The sequence below is a fragment of the Anomaloglossus baeobatrachus genome, chromosome 9, assembly GCF_048569485.1.
Source record: "Anomaloglossus baeobatrachus isolate aAnoBae1 chromosome 9, aAnoBae1.hap1, whole genome shotgun sequence".
Taxonomy (NCBI): Eukaryota; Metazoa; Chordata; class Amphibia; order Anura; family Aromobatidae; genus Anomaloglossus; species Anomaloglossus baeobatrachus.
This window is the reverse complement of record NC_134361.1, coordinates 94,687,008-94,708,293: the sequence shown is the minus strand read 5'-3', so window position 1 is coordinate 94,708,293 and position 21,286 is coordinate 94,687,008. Positions and strand designations below refer to the sequence as shown.

The following is a 21,286-nucleotide window of genomic DNA, read 5'->3' as shown; positions in this document are numbered from 1 at the left end:
ACACAAAAATAAGGCGAAGCTCACGTCATTTTTTTTTTAAAATTATTTCATGAAATTCACGAAATAATTAAAAAAAAGGGCTTCTCTATATTTTTGGTTCCCAGCCGGGTACAAATAGGCAGCTGGGGGTTGGGGGCAGCCCGTACCTGCCTGCTGTACCCGGCTAGCATACAAAAATATGGCGAAGCCCACGTCATTTTTTTTTGGGGGGGGGGCAAAGAAATCCTGCATACAGTCCTGGAAGGAGGATGCTGAGCCTTGTAGTTCGACAGCTGCTGTCTGCTCTCCTGCATACACTATTGGATGGAGGATGCTGAGCCTTGTAGGTCTGCTCCCCCTGACTCTCCCTCCAGCATACAGTCCTGGATGGAGCATGCTGAGCCTTGTAGTTCGACAGCTGCAGTCTGCTCTCCTGCATACACTATTGGATGGAGGATGCTAAGCCTTGTAGGTCTGCTCCCCCTGACTCTCCCTCCAGCATACAGTCCTGGATGGAGCATGCTGAACCTTGTAGTTCTGCAGCTGCTGTCTGCTCTCCTGCATGCACTATTGGATGGAGTATGCTGAGCCTTGTAGTTCTGCAGCTGTCTGCTCTCCTGCATACATTAGTGGAGAATGAAGAACATATTGAAGAAGAAGGAAATTACATCAGACCTTTTTTTTTTTGTTCACTGATAAAAAAACACATAAAGACGCAGTGAGCAAAAACGCAGCAAAACGCAGCAAAAAAACGCACCAAATCGCGGCAAAACGCACAAAAACGCAGAGTGTGAAACTAGCCATAGACTTTGCTGTTGAAGCAAAGTTATGCAGTTTTGAGCCCAAAAATGCACAAAAACGCACCCGAAAAACGCGCAAAAACGCTCAGTGTGCACATAGTCTAATACGCAGGAAGAGATTTACAAGTTTTAAATCCAATATTTGTTTACTTGTTTTTTTAGAACAGTAAATAATGGATAATACGAAGGTTAACTTACTCTCACTGTCTCTGTCAGGGAAGCGTCAGTGTCATGCCAACTTTGCTCACAATCCCATTCATTTGAATAATTCAGTCTATCAACCCACCGGCTCTAATGGGACTATAGTAAAATGCGATAAGCTGCAAGTGCAATCTTAATGAAAAACTCCCCTCATTGAATCCCATACATCTGGAGAAGAAGCACTCACATTTGTCTTCTTCTGGCAACGATTTTCAGTCTTCGGTGTTAGGTCTTCAGTGTCCGTTCTTCAATCTTTAATCTTCAGTGTTCAGGTTCCTTCTGGAGTCAGCATTCAGTCATCGGTATTCGGTGTTCGGTCCTTGGGTTCCTTGAAGAGTTGGTGTTGAGTATAGATATTTGGATTCCTTCTGGAGTCGGTGTTCAGTATTCAGTCTTTGAGTTCCTTCTACAGTCGGTGTTTGGTATTCTTCTGAGGCTAATATGACTCAGGCTTCCTCGGAGATCTGATCACTCACGGGTACTTCTACGGCTATAGAATCGCTCTGCTGCTCACATGTCTGCTTCCTTCTAAGTTTTTGCACCAACCACACCCCTTCTGTCCCACCAGAACGAGGGAATTCCCAGCTTGTGATGCAACACATAGGAGTTAAACTAGTGAACATATAGAGGAAGTCCCTGGCGATAAGGAGAGGGGTCACCACCTTACACTCACCTTTGACTGATCCCTGAGCTCCCTAACATCCCTAGACAGGTCTTTCGCCGATGCGATGTTACATGCCTAGGCCCTCACTTACCCTGACTAGTGAGTAGGTCAGTGAGACACTAGTCCCACTACTACAATAAAACGAGACAAGGAAAGTGAGACAAACTGGGTGGGGAAAGACACAACAAATAACCCTTCGTGGATTCTTCAGCAGGAACATTCACAAATGAAACTGAAACGACACCTCAGCTACTCCAGAGACAGGCTCCTTCAAAGTTGTCAGCATAGAGATTCTATCACTAGCATGGAATAAAGCTAGGAGTGGGTAAATACAATTGAATACAAGGTAGTAAAACTTTAAAGCAGCAAATTATCTTAATGCGGCAAAAAATATGACGGTAAAAAATATTAAAATTTAACTTTTACTACATCCTCTAAAATTGTGTTAACGCTCACAAATAAAAGACAAACAACCAACACATAAAAAGGTTTCGCCCCTCCTTTCTATTCAAGGGATATGTGCAAACCAGACTATAGTTGAACTTCCACCGCTATAGTAAATTGGACTTATCTCACCAAATTTATAGGTGCCACTTTTCATTGAAGTCCACTGCTAATAATAGATAATCGGATTTGTCTCACCAAATTTTACAGGTGCCACTTTTCATTGAAGTCATTGGGGTCCAAACATTCTCATAGCGGAGCCCCTTAGAAAACCAGGTGTACCTCCCAACGCGTTTCGTTCAGAAAAACTCTTCAGGGGAGTCATAAATGCGGCAAATCCATTTCAGGTCTCATTAAACATGAACCTATTACTTGCATAACATGCTGAAACAAACGTACAGAATGACAATAAATATCAGCATGTCAGCGATTCAATCACATATTCACATGCAGAGAAACTCACCAATTAGCGTAGACTCTTCAAAGAGTCATAAATGCGGCAAATCCAGTTCAGGTCCCACAAGATATGGACCTAATACCTATATGACATGCTGAAACAAATGTACGAGTTGACAATGAATATCAGCATGTCAACGGTTTTTATATTTACACATACACACATATGGGGGAACTCACCACGTGGCAGGAGCGGCCGTGCTTCTCGCTCTATCAAAGAGCCACCGCATAATGCCGGAGTTTAAATGTTCCCACCTTACCTTAGCGTGTGACGTTGTTTCCGCCCACCCGGTCACGTGACAACAGCCGGGTGTACCGCGTCATAGTGTTTACGCGGTTGCTATGGCGGTGTGCGCCGTCCTCCCTTCAACAGGTCATGTGACATTACATCACACGACCACAGCAGGCAAGTTCATTATCTCAAACGGAAAACAGCATACAGCGTCACTCTGTTTGATTGTTTGCGCAACAACATCACATAATCGTCTCCTTCTCCCTATCCAAAGGTGACTGCCAAACTACATACAGGAGGGCATTCGCATGGTTTGTACCAACAAGAAAAAGAAGAACTTAATATAACAGCTTAAACTGATTGTAATTTGGAACCTGCTCCCGCTCATAGAGTCGGTTTAACCAATGCTTATCACAAACAGTTTTAAGGTGACTGCATACTGTGTTGCCACGGATTATAGCCATATCACCAGATTCTCTGAGACATACTACTGGAGAACAATAGCCCTACATTAGAAGTATATCACCCAGATATATGGCGGTTTTACCGTTAGTTCAATAATCATTGTTACACTCAAATGGCCAAGTTATGTAAAAGAACTCCAAAAACATGAAAAAATTAATTACTGAAAAAAGTTATCAAGGATCTCAATAATAGTATGACGACCTCCCAATTGCATTCATTGATCATAAAAAACCTTCATTACCTTTATTATTCATTAGATAATCAACTAACAATGGACACAGGCCAGAGCTCACCAAAGGAGAATAGAAATGGAAATAAACCCACATATAGAAACGGGGCTGCCCGTGCCCTAAAAAACTGGCTCTAACGGCTAGCCCTACCTATCATGTGGGGGTCGGTACCATATGATAGAACGGTGTGTGGGCGCCCCCACTCGGCCGACGTCTAGCCCTCCTTACTAAGATTCGCCTACATCACCACTAAATAAAGGGTGCAAAAGAAAGCTCCTCATTCAACCCGTTAGGATAGCGTGTCTTCAACCAGTATATCCATCTGGATTCCTGTTGTAACAGCCTCCTGTCCCAATTTCCTCCTCTAGGTAATGGTTTAATATGATCAATGCCCTGAAACGTAACAACAGCAGGATCCCCATTATGCACATTGTTTACGTGTCTTGCTAATGGTGTGTCATTATTCAGCCTGATATCTCTAAGGTGCCCTCCAATCCGTTGTCTTAGTTCCCTACGGGTCTTTCCTACATATTCTAATTTACATGCACAAGTCGCCTTATAGATTACACCCTGTGTTCTACAATTGATAAAGGACCAAATATCATATTCCTTCTTAGCTACCTGGCTTATGAATTTTTTGCCAACAGCAATCGAGTTACAAGCAACACAACCACTACACTTGTAACAACCCTTCAACGTTGAACTAACATTGAAGGGAATTTTTGGAGCGAGATAGCTGTGCACCAAACGGTCCTTTAGCGATCTCAATTTCCTGTATGTAATGGACGGCCTGTCTGTAAGCAATCCTCCTATATCACCATCCATTTTTAATATAGGCCAGTACTTTTCAAGGATTTTTTTCACATCATCCGCTCTGTTATCAAAAGTTGTTATGAATCTTATCACATCCTTTTTATCATCCTTTGCCACTTTTTTGGGGGGGTACAAGAGGTCTGTTCTTTTAACCTTCTTAATGTCGGCAGCTGCCTTCTTCACTACTTCCTTGGATATCCTCTTTCTAAAAATCTCCTTTTTAGATCCTCTGACTGATTCCTGAAATGCATTTCATCAGAACAGTTCCTTCGGATTCTAGCAAACTGTCCTTTTGAAATGCCTCTCTTCAGACTCAATAGATGACTGCTTTCCCATTTTAATAACGAATTCGTTGAGGTGGGCTTACGATAAGTACTCGTCATCAGGTTACCACTTGAGTCTTTCTAAATCATCAGGTCCAGAAAGGATAACTTTGACCTATCCATTTCAAATGTAAAGAAAAGGCCTAAATCATTTGTATTCAGATCGTCCATGAACCTTTTTAATTCATTTTCACTGCCTTTCCACACCACAAAAATATCATCAATGAATCTGTACCAGATTCCAATGTTCTCATTAACAGATTCACGATATTCTCTGAAGACCACTGCTTCCTCCCACCAACCCAGGAGCAGGTTTGCATACGATGGGGCACATGGGCTCCCCATCGCTGTACCCCTGAGCTGGTGGAAGGTGTGGCCATCAAAGTAAAAATATTGTGTGTCAGTCAAAATTTGAGAATTTCCAAAACGAAGCTAGTGTGCTCCTCGCACTGCACCCCCCTGCCATTCAAGAAATATTTAGCTGCCGTCAATCCCAAATCATGGCGTATGGATGAATACAAGGATTCAACATCAATTCCAACCAGGAACGTCTCCTCCTCAAAGGTAAGTCCTTCCAATTTTTTCAGCAGGTCAGTTGTATCTGATAGGTAGGAACCCAAACCTAACACGAATGGTTTCAAGATATTGTCCAGATAGACCCCCAAGTTCTGTGTTAAATTGTCAACCCCAGATATTATGGGTTTACCCTTCAGGGGATCAACACCTTTATGCAATTTTGGCAGGCTATAAAATGTAGCCATAACCGGATGATTTGTTTGGAAAGAGGAAATCAAATTCAGACTTACTTATCAAATTCTTATCTAAGGCGGCCAAGAGAATCGATTTCAATGGTTACACTCAAATGGCCAAGTTATGCAAAATAACTTTTTAGAGTTCTTTTACATAACTTGGCCATTTGAGTGTAACAATGATTATTGAACTAACGGTGAAACCGCCATATATCTGGGTGATATACTTCTAATGTGGGGCTATTGTTCTCCAGTAGTATGTCTCAGAGAATCTGGTGATATGGCTATAATCCGTGGCAACACAGTATGCTGTCACCTTAAAACTGTTTGTGATAAGCATTGGTTAAACCGACTCTATGAGCGGGAGCAGGTTCCAAATTACAATCAGTTTAAACTGTTATATTAAGTTCTTCTTTTTCTTGTTGGTACAAACCATGCGAATGCCCTCCTGTATGTAGTTTGGCAGTCACCTTTGGATAGGGAGAAGGGGACGATTATGTGATGTTGTTGCGCAAACAATCAAACAGAGTGACGCTGTATGCTGTTTTCCGTTTGAGATAATGAACTTGCCTGCTCCGGTCGTGTGATGTAATGTCACATGACCTGTTGAAGGGAGGACGGCGCACACCGCCATAGCAACCGCGTAAACACTATGACGCGGTACACCCGGCTGTTGTCACGTGACCGGGTGGGCGGAAACAACGTCACACGCTAAGGTAAGGTGGGAACATTTAAACTCCGGCATTATGCGGTGGCTCTTTGATAGAGCGAGAAGCACGGCCGCTCCTGCCACGTGGTGAGTTCCCCCATATGTGTGTATGTGTAAATATAAAAAAAGTTGACATGCTGATATTCATTGTCAACTCATACATTTGTTTCAGCATGTCATATAGGTATTAGGTCCATATCTTGTGGGACCTGAACTGGATTTGCCGCATTTATGACTCTTTGAAGAGTCTACGCTAATTGGTGAGCTTCTCTGCATGTGAATATGTGATTGAATCGCTGACATGCTGATATTTATTGTCATTCTGTACGTTTGTTTCAGCATGTTATGCAAGTAATAGGTTCATGTTTAATGAGACCTGAAATGGATTTGCCGCATTTATGACTCCCCTGAAGAGTTTTTCTGAACGAAACGCGTTGGGAGGTACACCTGGTTTTCTAAGGGGCTCCGCTATGAGAATGTTTGGACCCCAATGACTTCAATGAAAAGTGGCACCTGTAAAATTTGGTGAGACAAATCCGATTATCTATTATTAGCAGTGGACTTCAATGGAAAGTGGCACCTATAAATTTGGTGAGATAAGTCCAATTTACTATAGCGGTGGAAGTTCAACTATAGTCTGGTTTGCACATATCCCTTGAATAGAAAGGAGGGGCCAAACCTTTTTATGTGTTGGCTGTTTGTCTTTTATTTGTGAGTGTTAACACAATTTTAGAGGATCTAGGAAAAGTTAAATTTTAATATTTTTTACCGTCATATTTTTTGCCGCATTAAGATAATTTGATGCTTTAAAGTTTTACTACCTTGTATTCAATTGTATTTACCCACTCCTAGCTTTATTCCATGCTAGTGATAGAATCTCTATGCTGAGAACTTTGAAGGAGCCTGTCTCTGGAGTAGCTGAGGTGTCGTTTCAGTTTCATTTGTGAAGGTTCCTGCTGAAGAAACCAAGAAGGGTTATTTGTTGTGTCTTTCCCCACCCAGTTTGTCTCACTTTCCTTGTCTCGTTTTATTGTAGTAGTGGGACTAGTGTCTTACTGACCTACTCACTAGTCAGGGTAAGTGAGGGCCTAGGCATGTAACATCGCATCGGGGAAAGACCTGTCTAGGGATGTTAGAGAGCTCAGGGATCAGTCAAAGGTGAGTGTAAGGTGGTGACCCCTCTCCTTATCGCCAGGGACTTCCTCTACATGTTCACTGGTTTTACTCCTATGTGTTGCATCACAAGCTGGGAATTCCCTCGTTCTGGTGGGACAGAAGGGGTGTGGTTGGTGCAAAAACTTAGAAGGAAGCAGACATGTGAGCAGCAGAGCGATTCTATAGCCGTAGAAGTACCCGTGAGTGATCAGATCTCCGAGGAAGCCTGAGTCATATTAGCCTCAGAAGAATACCAAACATCGACTGTAGAAGGAACTCAAAGACTGAATACTGAACACCGACTCCAGAAGGAATCCAAATATCTATACTGAACACCAACTCTTCAAGGAACCCAAGGACCGAACACCGAATACCGATGACTGAATGCTGACTCCAGAAGGAACCTGAACACTGAAGATTAAAGATTGAAGAACGGACACTGAAGACCTAACACCGAAGACTGAAAATCGTTGCCAGAAGAAGACAAATGTGAGTGCTTCTCCAGATGTATGGGATTCAATGAGGGGAGTTTTTCATTAAGATTGCACTTGCAGCTTATCGCATTTTACTATAGTCCCATTAGAGCCGGTGGGTTGATAGACTGAATTATTCAAATGAATGGGATTGTGAGCAAAGTTGGCATGACACTGACGCTTCCCTGACAGAGACAGTGAGAGTAAGTTAACCTTCGTATTATCCATTATTTACTGTTCTAAAAAAACAAGTAAACAAATATTAGATTTAAAACTTGTAAATCTCTTGCTGTGTATTAGGCTATGTGCACACTGAGCGTTTTTGCGCGTTTTTCGGGTGCATTTTTGTGCATTTTTGGGCTCAAAACTGCATGACTTTGCTTCAACCGCAAAGTCTATGACTTAATTTTTGCTGTCCGCACACAGCTTTTTTTTTTAGCTGCGTTTTTGAGCTATAAAAAATAATAATAAAAAAATGGACATGTCAATTCTTTCCTGCGTTTTACTGCGTTTTTCACCCATGCAATGCATTGGAAAAATGCAGCAAAACGCAGTGATCAAAAATAAAGCCAAAAACGCACCGAAATGCTGTAAAAACGCATGCGTTTTTACCGCTACGTTTTTGCCGCTACGTTTTTGCCGCAGGTGTGTTTTTGTGCTTTTTTTTGCGGCCAAAAACGCAGTGTTTTTGAGAAGTGCTAAAATGTCATAGTGCGCACATAGCCTAAATCTGTCTTTTTGTGATCACTTCTGCTGTTGCTTGATCATACCTTACCACTGCTATTCCTTTGTGTAAAATAAATTTCTGTTGTGAGTCACCACTGAGTCGCCTTTATTGTGCCGTTGCATTCATGTTACCTATTTACATGAACATGGCCTTAAAGACACAAAAAAGCCAGATATCGTTTAGTGAAGTTTACATCAATATGAGAAGATTCTGGATGGTACGATTATGAATGAGCAAAAAAATAAATCCATGGGTCAAACTAGAGATGAGCACATGACATGCTGTGAGGGCCGGGGAGGACTGGTAGGCCCAGGAGGTGGATCCACTGGACCGAGCACCCCACCTGGAGGGCAGGGTACATGGTAGCTGGAGCACTAGAGTGGCAGGAACGGGAAGAACCAGGTCACTAGGGTCATGGAGTCCCATAGGACAGTACAGGAACAGGTGCAGGAAGCAAAGACAGGACCAGGTCACTAGAGTCACAGCGTACTTTAAGGCAGTAATACAGGAAACAGGAACAAAAGGACCTGAGCACCTAGCTCACAAGACAAAGCAAAGAAACACAAGCGATGATCAGGCCCCGCCCACATGGAAAGGCCAGTCTTATATACCCAGCACAGCCTCAGGTCATTTCCTGTTGCAGCAGTGCTGGGCCTATAAGACCAGGTGAGTGGGCGCGGCCCGGTCCTATACAGAGGCATCAGTCAGAGTCAGACTCCTGAGACCTGGAACAGGACTCAGGGGAGCAAGAGCGGGAGTGGCAGGCGTGACCGGTGGACGCATGGACTGGACCAGTGAGCAAGGAGCGGTGGTGCGATGGCGAGACTGGATCAGTGAGCACAGAGCGGTGCAATCCAGGTGCGACCGGATCAGTGGGTACGGAGCAGTGCCTGGATGGTGAAACCGGCTCAGTAGGAGCGCTGCTGGGACACCGGGAGCGTGACACATGCCAACCCTGGATAATCAAAAGCTGCGTCAGGGACACCGGAAGCTAATAGATTCGCTGCCTCTTGTTGAGCCTGGATGCTGGACTGGAGTCCCGTGAATCAGTTCCCTCATCTCTAATCCCAACCGTCCTCAACAAAGCGGACTCAATTTAGGTCTACTTCCTGCAGCCTCGGGCGTCTGCGGAATGTCCTTCAATGCCATCGCCCCTCTGACATCTACTCCTGCTAGGATAGAAAGAAAGGGTAAATGGGTGTGGCTAGGGGCGCGGTCAAAAATTGCCACAGTCCCCATAAATTGTCCCTCTTCGTGTTTGGAGGTATGCTAAAGGAAATAAAATTGGGACATGTTATTGGGGTCTGTAATTTAATTTAAACATACTTCAGCATAGTAGGTCTCATTTATGGTAACATGTTTTTGCCACTATATGAGACATAGTACACAATGGATAATTTTATATACAGTACAGACCAAAAGTTTGGACACACCTTCTCATCTCTAGAACAACTATTAAGAGGAGACTTTGTGCAGCAGGCCTTCATGGTAAAATAGCTGCTAGGAAACCACTGCTACGGACAGACAACAAGCAGAAGAGACTTGTTTGGGCTAAAAAACACAAGGAATGGACATTAAACCAGTGGAAATCTGTGCTTTGGTCTCATGAGTCCAAATTTGAGATCTTTGGATCCAACCCCCGCGTCTTTGTAGAAAAGGTGAACGGATGGACTCTACATGGCTGGTTCCCACCGTGAAGCATGGAAGAGGAGGTGTGATGGTGTGGGGGTGCTTTGCTGCTGACACTGTTGAGTTGGGGATTTATTCAAAATTGAAGGCATACTGAATTAGCATGGCTACCACAGCATCTTGCAGCGGCATGCTATTCCATCCGGTTTGCATTTAGTTGGACCATAATTTATTTTTCAACAGGACATTGACCCCAAACACACCTCCAGGCTGTGTAAGGGCTATTTGACTAAGAAGTAGAGTGATGGGGTGCTATGCCAGATGACCTGGTCTCCACAGTCACCAGACCTGAACCCAATCGAGATGGTTTGGGGTGAGCTGGACCACAGAGTGAAGGCAAAAGGGCCAACAGGTGCTAAGCATCTCTTGGAACTCCTTCAAGACTGTTGGAAGACCATTTCCGGTGACTACCTCTTGAAGCTCATTAGGAGAATGCTAAAAGTGTGCAAAGCAGTAATCAAAGCAAAAGCTACTTTGAAGAACCTAGAATATAAGACATATTTTCACTTGTTTCACACTTTTTTAAGTATTTCATTTCACATGTGTTAATTCATAGTTTTGATGCCCTCAATGTGAATCTACAATTTTTAGAGTCATGAAAATAAAGAAAACTCTTTGAATGAGGAGATGTGTCAAACTTTTGGTCTGTACTGTGTATATATATATATATATATATATATATAGGTATATATATATATATATATTTATTTATTTTAGATATCCTGATAGTAAATCCTGATATCCTGATAGTAAATAACAAGGACCTGATCTTAAATTACGTGGCGTTTTCATGGAGATTGGAGACAAATATTTTGTTTTCAGGTAGAAGTAACTACATTGTAGAGCACAATTCCTTGGTCCGTGTATAAGCGCTGATGTGACGTATGTCCGAATTTCTATCCCAATATAACCCTTTATCCAACAGTAGCTGTGCCTGCCCCCATCCAGTTCACACAAGTTATGTCTCACTGGGAACTGACACTGTAAACCGTTTTAGTTTTTTTTTTCTTGCCATGACTGAATGCGAGGATAAAAATAGTGGCAATTTTTGAGAGCGCTGCCAGCATGGGATAGTTTTGACTGACAGGCACACATTGCCTGTTCTCTAGGTCCTGGGCTTCTAGGTGAGAAAACATCTCTCAGTCGTTCTTTCTGCAGGAGAGCTGGGACATCTCCGTCCGTGCAGAGAAAGTTCACTTAAGGATCGATGTTACCTAAAGATATGAGATAGCACTGATAAATATTGAAAATCATCAAATCCACTTATTGAAGATTTTTGCAAAAACGACACTATAAGGTAAAATAATACACCGAATATTCCAATCAGTAATTATTACCTATGTATTGATCAGATAATTGTAGCCATATGTAAGCAAAATTGTCTTAAAAAGGCTTCATTACTTGCTTGCCTCTGTAGCCTGAATGTCATCTATACGCAATCTGTAACTGCATGAGATCTGCTCATGGGAAGTTTTACTTATTAACATTTCCATTGGTTTTGACCAAATTTAAAAGACGGAATTAACCTTTTGTTGCAACTTATTACAGATATTATACTGCTGGATTATAAGCTGCAGATATATATATATATATATATATATATATATATATATATATACTTCATACCATGTTGCAATTCAAGTCCAATGTTCTGTATACTTACCTTCAAGCCTATGGAAAACCATAAATTACAAATGTTCATATTGCAATATTAGACCTAACTAACCATGTTGTGCAATATTAATACTCATCAATCTACCGCAGTATTGCCTCTGCACTTTAATAATATACACTACCTTTAGGTGGCCTTCATACATATCTGTACCGTTAAAGAATATTAAGACTGTATCCCATTATGTGACAGTAGGACAACCCAAAAAGCAAAAAGTATAGCAGCTCAGATAGGCTTTCAGGGAATCTATCACTACATTTGACCTTTCTAACCTATTAATATGGGCATACAGGTTATAGAATGCTGAAAAAAGTAATACCTGTATGCCTCATATCAGAAATCTTGTTGAGCATAAATCATCTTTTATGGGGAGGATGTTGCCCAGAAGATAACTCTGCCTTCTCACTTCATTATCATATGCATCTCCTCCCAGCAGCGTCGCTCTGTCCCTGTGACGTTGGGCGCTGGTCCGGAAATCTAGCGCCTGCGCATTCCATCTCCCGTTGTTCCTCTTCACTGTTCCGCCTTCCCATGGGCATAGGCTTCACATTCCTTCTGCACAGCTTCCGCTTCCAGTCTTCTCCGGCATGTAGAAACCTTGCACTACACAAGTACTGGTGATATGATAATGAAGTGAGGAGTCACCATGATCTTCCTGGTAATGTCCTCCCCATAGCCTGGAAGAGCTCATTTACATAAAGTATTCAAAGATGATTTATCCACAACAAGGCATCTGATATGAGGCATGCAGGTACAGAATATCACAAAACTGAGTACAATCCTCACATTTTTGTAAATATTTTATATTTTTTTATTTGACAATACTGAAGATCTGACACATTGATGCAATATAAAGTAATCAGTGTACAGCTTGTATAACAGTGTAAACTTGGTGTTCCCTTTAAATAACTCAACACACAGCCATTAATGTGTAAACAGCTGGCAATAAAAGTGAGTACACCCTTAAGAGAAAATGGCCAAATTGTGCCCAATTAACCATTTTTCCTCCCTGGTGTCATGTGCCTCATTAGTGTTACAAGGTCTCAGATGTGAATGGGGAGCAGGTGTGTTACATTTGGTTGTTGATCACACACTTCCTCATAGTGCTCACATGACATGTCATGGCAAACAATTCTCTGAGGAATTGAAGAAAAGAATTATTGCTTTACATAAAGATGGCCTAGGCTATAAAAAGATTGCCAACACCCTGAAATTAAGCGGTACAAAGGTGGCCAAGGCTACACAGCGGTTTGACAAGACAGGATCCACAATGTTTGACCAAAGAAGTTGAGTGCGCATGCTCAACGACAAATGCAGAGTCTGTTTATCAAAATAGACGTATGAGTGCTGCCAGCATTACTGCAGAGGTTAAAGGGATGGGAGGCCAGCTGGTCACTGCACTGATCATAAAGACACACACTGCATCAAATTGGTTTGCATGGCTTTCCTCCCACGAGGAAACCTCTTGGAAAGCTGATGCACAAGAACGCCCACAAACAGTTTGCTGAAGACAAGCAGACTAAGGACATGGATTACTGGAACCATGTCCTGTGGTCTAATGAGACCAAGATACTTATTTGGCTCAAGTGGTGTCAAGTGTGTGTGGGGGCAACCAGGAACCAGTTGAGGAGTACATTGACAATTGTGTCCTCTCTACAGTCAAGGATGGTGGTAGGAGTGTCATGGTTTGGGGCTGCATAAGTGCTGCTGGCTGTAGGGAACTACAGTTCATTGAAGGATGCATGAATGCCAACATGTACTGTGACATACTGTACTGAATCAGAACGTAATCACACTTCTTAGAAACTGGGCCATATGGCAGTATTCCAACTTAACAACCCCAAACACACCTCCAAGACAACCACTGCCTTGCTAAAGAAACTGAAGGTAAAGGTGCTGGACTGGCCTAGCATCTCTACAGACCTAAACCCTATTGAGCATCTGTGGGGAAACCTCAAACAGAAGATGAAGGAGCAAAAGGTCTTTAACATTCATCAGCTCAGTGATGTCTTCATGGAGAGGTGGAAGAGGATTCCAGTGGCAACTTTTATGCATGTACGTATTCCAGCACAAACCATGTCTTGTGGTCTGATGAGGTCAAGATAAATTTATTTGGTTCAAATGGTGTAAAGCGTGTGTGCTGGCAACCAGGCGAGGAGTACAAGGACAAGTGTGTCTTGCTTATAGTCACAAGAGAAAAAGTTTTGGTACCATGGTAGCCAGTTGAAAAATAATTGATTGCTCTCAGTGAGAGAAACAAAATTAGAATTTTGTAGTTGTGATACCTTTTAGTGGCTAACTAAAATAAAATGGTGTTACATTTTGTCATACCATGCCTGAAGAAGGGACCTGAGATGTCTCGAAAGCTTGCTTAGTAACACCATTTTATTTTATTTTAGTTAGCCATTAAAAGGTATCACAATTACAAAATTATAATTTTGTTTCTCTCACTGAGAGCAATCAATCTTTTGCCCATAGTCAAGCATGGCAGTGGGAATGTCATGGTTTGGAGCTGCATGAGTGCTGCCGGCTGTGGGGAGCTACAGTTCATTGAGGGAACCTGGAATGCCAACATGTACTGTGACATACTGCAGAAGAGCATGATCCCCTCCCCTTGGAAACTTGGCGACAGAACAGTATTCCAACATAACTACTGCAAACAAAACCACTGCCTTGCTGAAGAAGCAGCTGAGGGTAAAGGTGCTGGACTGGCCAAGCTTCTCCAGATCTAAACTCTATAGAGCATCTGTGGGTCATCCTCAAAAGGAAGGTGGAGGAGCGTACGGTCTCTAACATCCACCAGCTCCGTGATGTCGTCATGGAGGATGGAAGAAGATCTAGTGGCTCCTGTGAAGCTCTAGTGAACTCCATGTCCTAGAGAGTTAAGGCAGTGCTTGAAAATTATGGTGGTCACACAAAATATTGACACTTTGGGCACATTTTGGGAATTTTCACTTTTGTTGCCAGCAGTTTGGACATTAATGACTATGGGTTGAGTTACTTAGAGGGCACATTAAATTTACACTTTTATACAAGCTGTACACTGTCTATTTCAGCATTCTATAACCTGTATGACCATATTAATAGGTTTGATAGCTCAAATGTGGTGACAGATTCCCTTTAATCCAAGGCACGGACCATACTCCTGTTTAGCATTCCAATGAAAACCCAAAAATGTATCTTCTTTAGTCCAGCTACATGGATAGGGCATAAAATCTTCTTTACAGAATATATAGTAAAAACATGTTGTAACAGAGTAACATCATAAAATGAGGTATAGCGGCCATGCGTTTCTAGGGGTTAATCATGGCATAATTAAGAGGAGAATAACTGCTCGAAATGCGTAGGCTCTATACCTCATTATTATGATGTTACTCTGTTATAGCATGTTTTTACTCAATATTCCGTAAAGAAGATGTTATGCTCTATCCATGTGACTTAACTATAGATACATTTTTAATGTGGGACAGCCTTTAAAAAAAAATCAGAATGCAATCTTAAAAGGAAGCTATCATCTGAAAATTAGGTTTTTATGTTAAGTTTATTGTTATAACAAAAATGGCAATAGTTATATTTTTTTTATTTTTTTCAGTTGACGAATGACGAAAATGCCACTAGGTTCTTTCTTAATTTAGACTCATACTTCCTGTTCTTTCAGGAGGAGTTATCAGCAGGCTCTTTATCATCAGAGGCAGAATCACAATGAAATTTAATGCTAAATAAAGAGAAATGGTTGTCAATACTCTCAGGTGTCAGCCACCATATATAAGTCGCAAGGAGTAATAAGCAACAGGCGTAAATGCGTTATGGTGGTTCTCTATAACAAAACAGTCCATAGAAATCCAGATATAGGAAATAAAGGTTGCGGTACTCAAAAAAAAAGACTTCTCTGTTTATTGAATCCAGAGAATAAACAGGCTAAAAACAGGGAGGAAGCAAAGCACTTGCCTATGACTGTTTTACAATCTTGGGCACTTTCTCAAGGCTATAGGTTAGTGCTACATATACTAATCCTACCTGTTTTTATTCTGCTTACTCACTGGATTCAGTAAAGTAAGCAGTCCTCTTTTTTTGTTCAGCGCTCTTTCCTTTTTTACTATATTTGGATTTCAATGGCAGGAAACACCTCTATACACAGATGATAACACAGGATCCACTAATCACAATAGGTGATAGCAGAACTGATCCTGCTCTCCCCCTTTACAATGGCACACGCTCATTAGATGCTTCAGTACAACAGATATGGTTCACAGTCTGTTCGTTGTGGCTAATGTACATGTGGAATTCCTGAAACAACAGGAAGTTAGTCTAAAAAGCCCCAGTGGATTTCAAGATTTCTAATTTGTATTTATAATATCGATGGTGATATGGAAAGAAAACATTGCCCCAAATAAATCCACAGTATAGATAGTTACTTGCTGATAACCCGGGTCCAAATTGGGATCCCCACCAAGTATCTGAAATGCCCCGCTGGAGTGCTGTACTCAGCTCTTTGGCAGGACTATAAGCAATGAATGAAGTAGTAGATCACAGGCACCGCTGCTCCATGTCAAAAGGGCCCTCCAGAGCCCTAATCTTTTGGAAGTCGGGATCCCATTGGTTGTACTCTCAGAAAACCTCTTGAGTGGTGATAACATGTTTAAAATGGGAGTCACCCTTTAAGCTGACCATTCCCTTAAGATGGCCTGCCGATCCTCCTCCTCCCTTAAACCTCACATACAGGTACACTTGGCTAAGATGTGCACACATATTTTCTCAAAGTGGAAAAGACCATTGCCAGATTTCTCCAGTGAGAACAAAAAGGTTGGCGTATTAATCAGCATGCCTGACACTTCTTTTCCCCAACATCTCAAGGGAGGGTGGGGACACCCCCCATATTCATTAGATGGTGTGCTGGGGACACCCCCATATACATTAGATTGTGTGCTGGGGACACCCCCATATACATTAGATGGTATGCTGGGGACACCCCATTATACATTAGATGGTGTTCGGGGGACACCCCCATATACATTAGATGGTGTGCTGGGGACACCCCCTTATACATTAGATGCTGTGCTGGGGACGCCCCCATATACATTAGATGATGTGCTGGGGACACCCCCTTATACATTAGATGGTGTGCTGGGGACACCCCCATATACATTAGATGGTGTTCTGGGGACACCCACATATACATTAGATGGTGTGCTGGGGACACCCCCATATACATTAGATGGTGTGCTTGGGACACCCCCTTATACATTAGATAGTGTGCTGGGGACATCCCCATATACATTAGATGGTGTGCTGAGGACACCCCCATATACATTAGATGGTGTGCTGGGGACACCCCCATATACATTAGATGGTGTGCTGGGGACACCCCCATATACATTAGATGGTGTGCTGGTCTCACCAAAGTCTTTGACTTCGGCCGCCATTCATCCAATATCTTTCGAGGCCTTTGTTCTATTGAACGAAAATGAAAACACTTCTAAGCGTGAGCACAGAACAAGTAAGTGATAGATGGGAGCAATTACATGGTAAGACAAGCAATAAACTGTAATCATGGAGTCTCACAAATACCTGTCAATCTAGAAACTGTTTACAGACCCTTAAGATTTCTTTCTATAGTAATATAAGCCTACGTCCTGACCCAGCTGTACATTATAGCAATGTGAAGGATTCCCAATGACTTCACAATCTGTCACTTTTCTCTATTATTTTGCAGTATGGAAATTAATTCTGTGCCCCCCACAGACCAACCGGGGAACTATGCCCGTACAATGGTAAGTGCTGAAAACTGCGTGAATACTACCACTGTGGCCGTCACTGTTTTAATGGCTAGGCTCAGATTGTTAATGGTGGTGAGCAGCTTGGGCTCCATTCACACATATTTGATCACTTTTTGATGTTGCAGGTTTTCGGCACCTATTAGCACGAGAAGTCCCAGAGAGGGGTAATTTAACATTTCTACCTTTGGAACCCAGAGATGGGTCGAATGACCTGAAGGATTTTAGCTAACTTCCTATAATCACCGTCTTTTGTTCTGTAATTAAGGCCATTACTGTCGCACCACAGGAGGTTGTTGTTTTCCATTGAGTTTAGCCATTTAGTTTCTAGTTAGTTCTATTCAGTTTATTGTATTTGATAATAGTCATAAGGGTCATTTGACCCTCTTTCAAGACTTCAGGGGGAGCTCGAAATTTCTGGGACTTCTAGTGTTCGCTGAATTAAGTTAGTTGCATATTTTTCATTGGGTTTATTAGTGTTTTTTTAACGTGTTTTTATTACATTTTGGAAGCCGCTTTCATGGCTATTTTTGCTATCTCATGTTTTACATAAACCTGCTTTGTTTTTTATACTTGCTGGTGTTTGGTTTTGCCGAAACTTTGTTAATACAATCATGTATTGATTACATGCACTTTTAGTATATTTCTGCTGCGGGAAAGCACTAAAAACACACATTCGCTTTTTACCCGCAGATTTTCTGCATCTATTGAAATTCTATGGGCAAAATCCAGACATAAAGTTTGCACACCCACAAAAGAAAGTGACAGGTTACAGATTGGAAATCCGCACCGTGTGTTAGTTTTCTAAGTGGAAAATAAGTGGACATCAGATTTCTATAAATCCCATCCCATTTGCTGGGACTTTGTTTTTTGCTTAATAAAAATACGCAAAATCAAACACTCCCATGATAAGTTCCCTCATCTTGGGAATCCTTATTTCTGAAATTTCTACCACTTTATAGTAGCAACTCTATACAAAAGGGGGTACCTGTATTGAAGTAGTTCCAACCCTGCATATCTACAATGGAAGAAAAATTAAAGGGAACCAGTCACCAGGTTTTTCCCTTATGGGCTGCAGCCACCACCAGTGACCTCTTATTTACAGTATTCTAGAATGCTGTATATAAGAGCCAAGGCCTCTCTGTATAACATAAAAAACACCTTTATAATAACTCACCTATGGGGCGGTCCGGTCCAATGAGTTTCGCTGCTCTCAGTCCGGTGCGTCCTCTCCGGTCCGGCGCCTCCTCTCTGCTGCGATCGCCGTCCTTCTACCCAGCTGAATATGGATGACATGCCCTACATCATACACACTGGCCTGCATTGCAGTTTTTACACAGGTGCACTTTCATCTGCCCTTCTGAGGTCAGATCAAAGTACTGTAATGCGCAGGCGCAAGGAAAGGTGAAAGACTGTTCGCACATGCGCACTACAATACTTTGATCTGCCCTCAAAAGGGCAGATCAAAGTGCACCTGCGCATGACCTCAATGCCAGCCTCTGTGGATGACATAGGACGCGTCATCCACATGGGCCTCGGTAGAAGGAGAACGGTGATCACACAAGATGGAGGAGGCACCGGACCGAGATCCGTGACACCCATCGGACTGCCCTCTAGGTGAGTATAATAAAAGTGACTTTTCTGTTATACAGAGTTGCCAGGGCTCTTATATACAGTATTCTAAAATTATGACTAGTCGAGGTCATAGCTCATAAGGGAAAAACCTGGTGATGGGTTCCCTTTAAGTTAACATTAACAATATTATTGGCATTTTACTTTCCATAAGGAAAGACATTACTCCTTAGATCACAGTTAGAGACCTCTCATGCAGCCAAATGTATCGCTTTGCACTGAGGAGGGGCAACACCTCAAAATACGTGTCAGCACATAGAGTTTCTGCTTTGGCTTTTATCCTAAGTCATGTGGCAAGGCTTGTTAAACAGGCAATATTGCTATTTCCAGTAGGTGACACTAGAACTCAAGTCCTCTTCTTCTCTGAAAAGGTAATTTACATATCCAATTTCCAAGAGGAACACTGCATGTTCTATTTACACTGGCATTTCAGGCATGTCACTCTCCACTAGGAGAGATATTACCCCTTAGACCAGTCCTGGGCAAAGTGTGGCCCGTGGTTGTATCAAGACAGCTGTATGGGCTGAAAACAGTGGCTCACGGGCTGCACCAGTCCATCGCTGCCCATATTCCGATATCACCACTGTCTGCATCCTCAGAATGCAGGTAGCAGTGAATACATTGGTGGAGGACGGAGTTGCTGGCTGCTTCTACCAATCAGCATGGCAGCAAATACGCCGACGTCGCTGCATCGTATCTGCATATATACTATATATAGTGATTGTATCGGACAGGTGCCTGTATATGGGGGTTATGTGAGAGCTCATACTGTATATAGAGAGGGTATGTGGGGCTTATACTGTATATAGAGGCTATAAGGGGGCTCATACTATATATAGAGGCTATATGGGGGCTCATACTGTATATAGAGGCTTTGTGGGGACTCATAATGTACTGATGAGGTGCTATGTGAGTTCTCATACTGTATATAGGGGACTATGTGAGGGCTCATACTGTATATAAGGGGCTATATGGGGGCTCATATTGTATATAGGGGTACTGTGTGAGACTTAAGGGTGCTTTACATGCTGCGACGTCGCTACCGATATATCGTCGGGGTCACGTCACTAGTGACGCACATCTGGAGCTGGTAGCGACATCGCAGTGTGTGACACCAAGGAGCGACGATCAACGATCAAAAATCGTCCAAAATCGGTGATCGTTGACGCGTCGCTCCTTTCCTTAATATCGTTGCTGCTGCAGGTACGATGTTGTTTGTCGTTCCTGCGGCAGCATCGCTATGTGTGACACCGCAGGAACGATAAACATCACCTTACCTGCGTCCACCGGCAATGCGGCAGGAAGGAGGTGGGCGGGATGTTACGTCCCGCTCATCTCCGCCCCTCCGCTTCTATTGGACGGCCGCTTAGTGACGCCGCAGTGACGTCGCTGTGACGCCGAATGCACCTCCCCCTTGAAGGAGGGATTGTTCGGCGGTCACAGCGATTTCGCTGCAGAGGTATGTGCGTGTGACACTTCCGTAGCGATAATGCTCGCTACGGCAGCAATCACCAAATGTCGCACATACGACGGGGCGGGTGCTATCGCGCTCGACATCGCTAGCAAATGCTAGCGATGTCGCAGCGTGTAAAGTACCCTTTACACTGTATCTAGAGAGGTTATGTAAGTGTCGCGGGCGGAGGAGGGACGCTGCGCTTTCCCACTGCTCGGGTCCGGCCGCCGCTGCTGCTGCGGCTGCTGCTGCTCGGTGGTGGCTCGAGCGGTGGGCCGGATCCCGGGGACTCGAGCGGCGCTCCTCGCCCGTGAGTGAAAAGGAGATTTGGGATTGATTGTGGGGATTTATTGTCCGTGACGCCACCCACGGCTGTGGTGATAATGGTGACACCACCGCTGCTCTGGACGGGGATCCCGGGAGCGGTGACAGGGAGCAGCTTTGTTGTTAGTTCTCCCCTCCGTGGGTAGGGGGTTGGTTGTCCCGGGGCCCGGTGATGGGGTAGGGATGGATGGCAGGCGGGTTACGGGGCCTGGCGAGGTGCAGGGTCGCAGGGGCAGCGCTGTGCCGCACGGCACGGTGGTACTCACTCAGCCCAATGATGAAGACACAGTTCTCAGCAAAACACTCGGCTGGATGGACGGGT

The 21,286-nt window shown here is 43.2% G+C and overlaps 1 protein-coding gene across 1 annotated transcript in view; it reads left to right on the top strand.

Moving 5' to 3' along the window:
- The first annotated feature begins 11,222 nt into the window (after nt 1-11,222).
- The window catches only part of ATP1B4 (ATPase Na+/K+ transporting family member beta 4), a 122,007-nt gene continuing 111,943 nt past the window's right edge, over nt 11,223-21,286 (top strand). The window contains exons 1-2 of the mRNA XM_075323903.1: nt 11,223-11,406; nt 17,495-17,552. Of these exons, the coding sequence (XP_075180018.1) occupies nt 17,496-17,552 (57 nt within the window). The 5' untranslated portion in view covers nt 11,223-11,406; nt 17,495. The remainder of the gene's footprint in view (nt 11,407-17,494; nt 17,553-21,286) is intronic.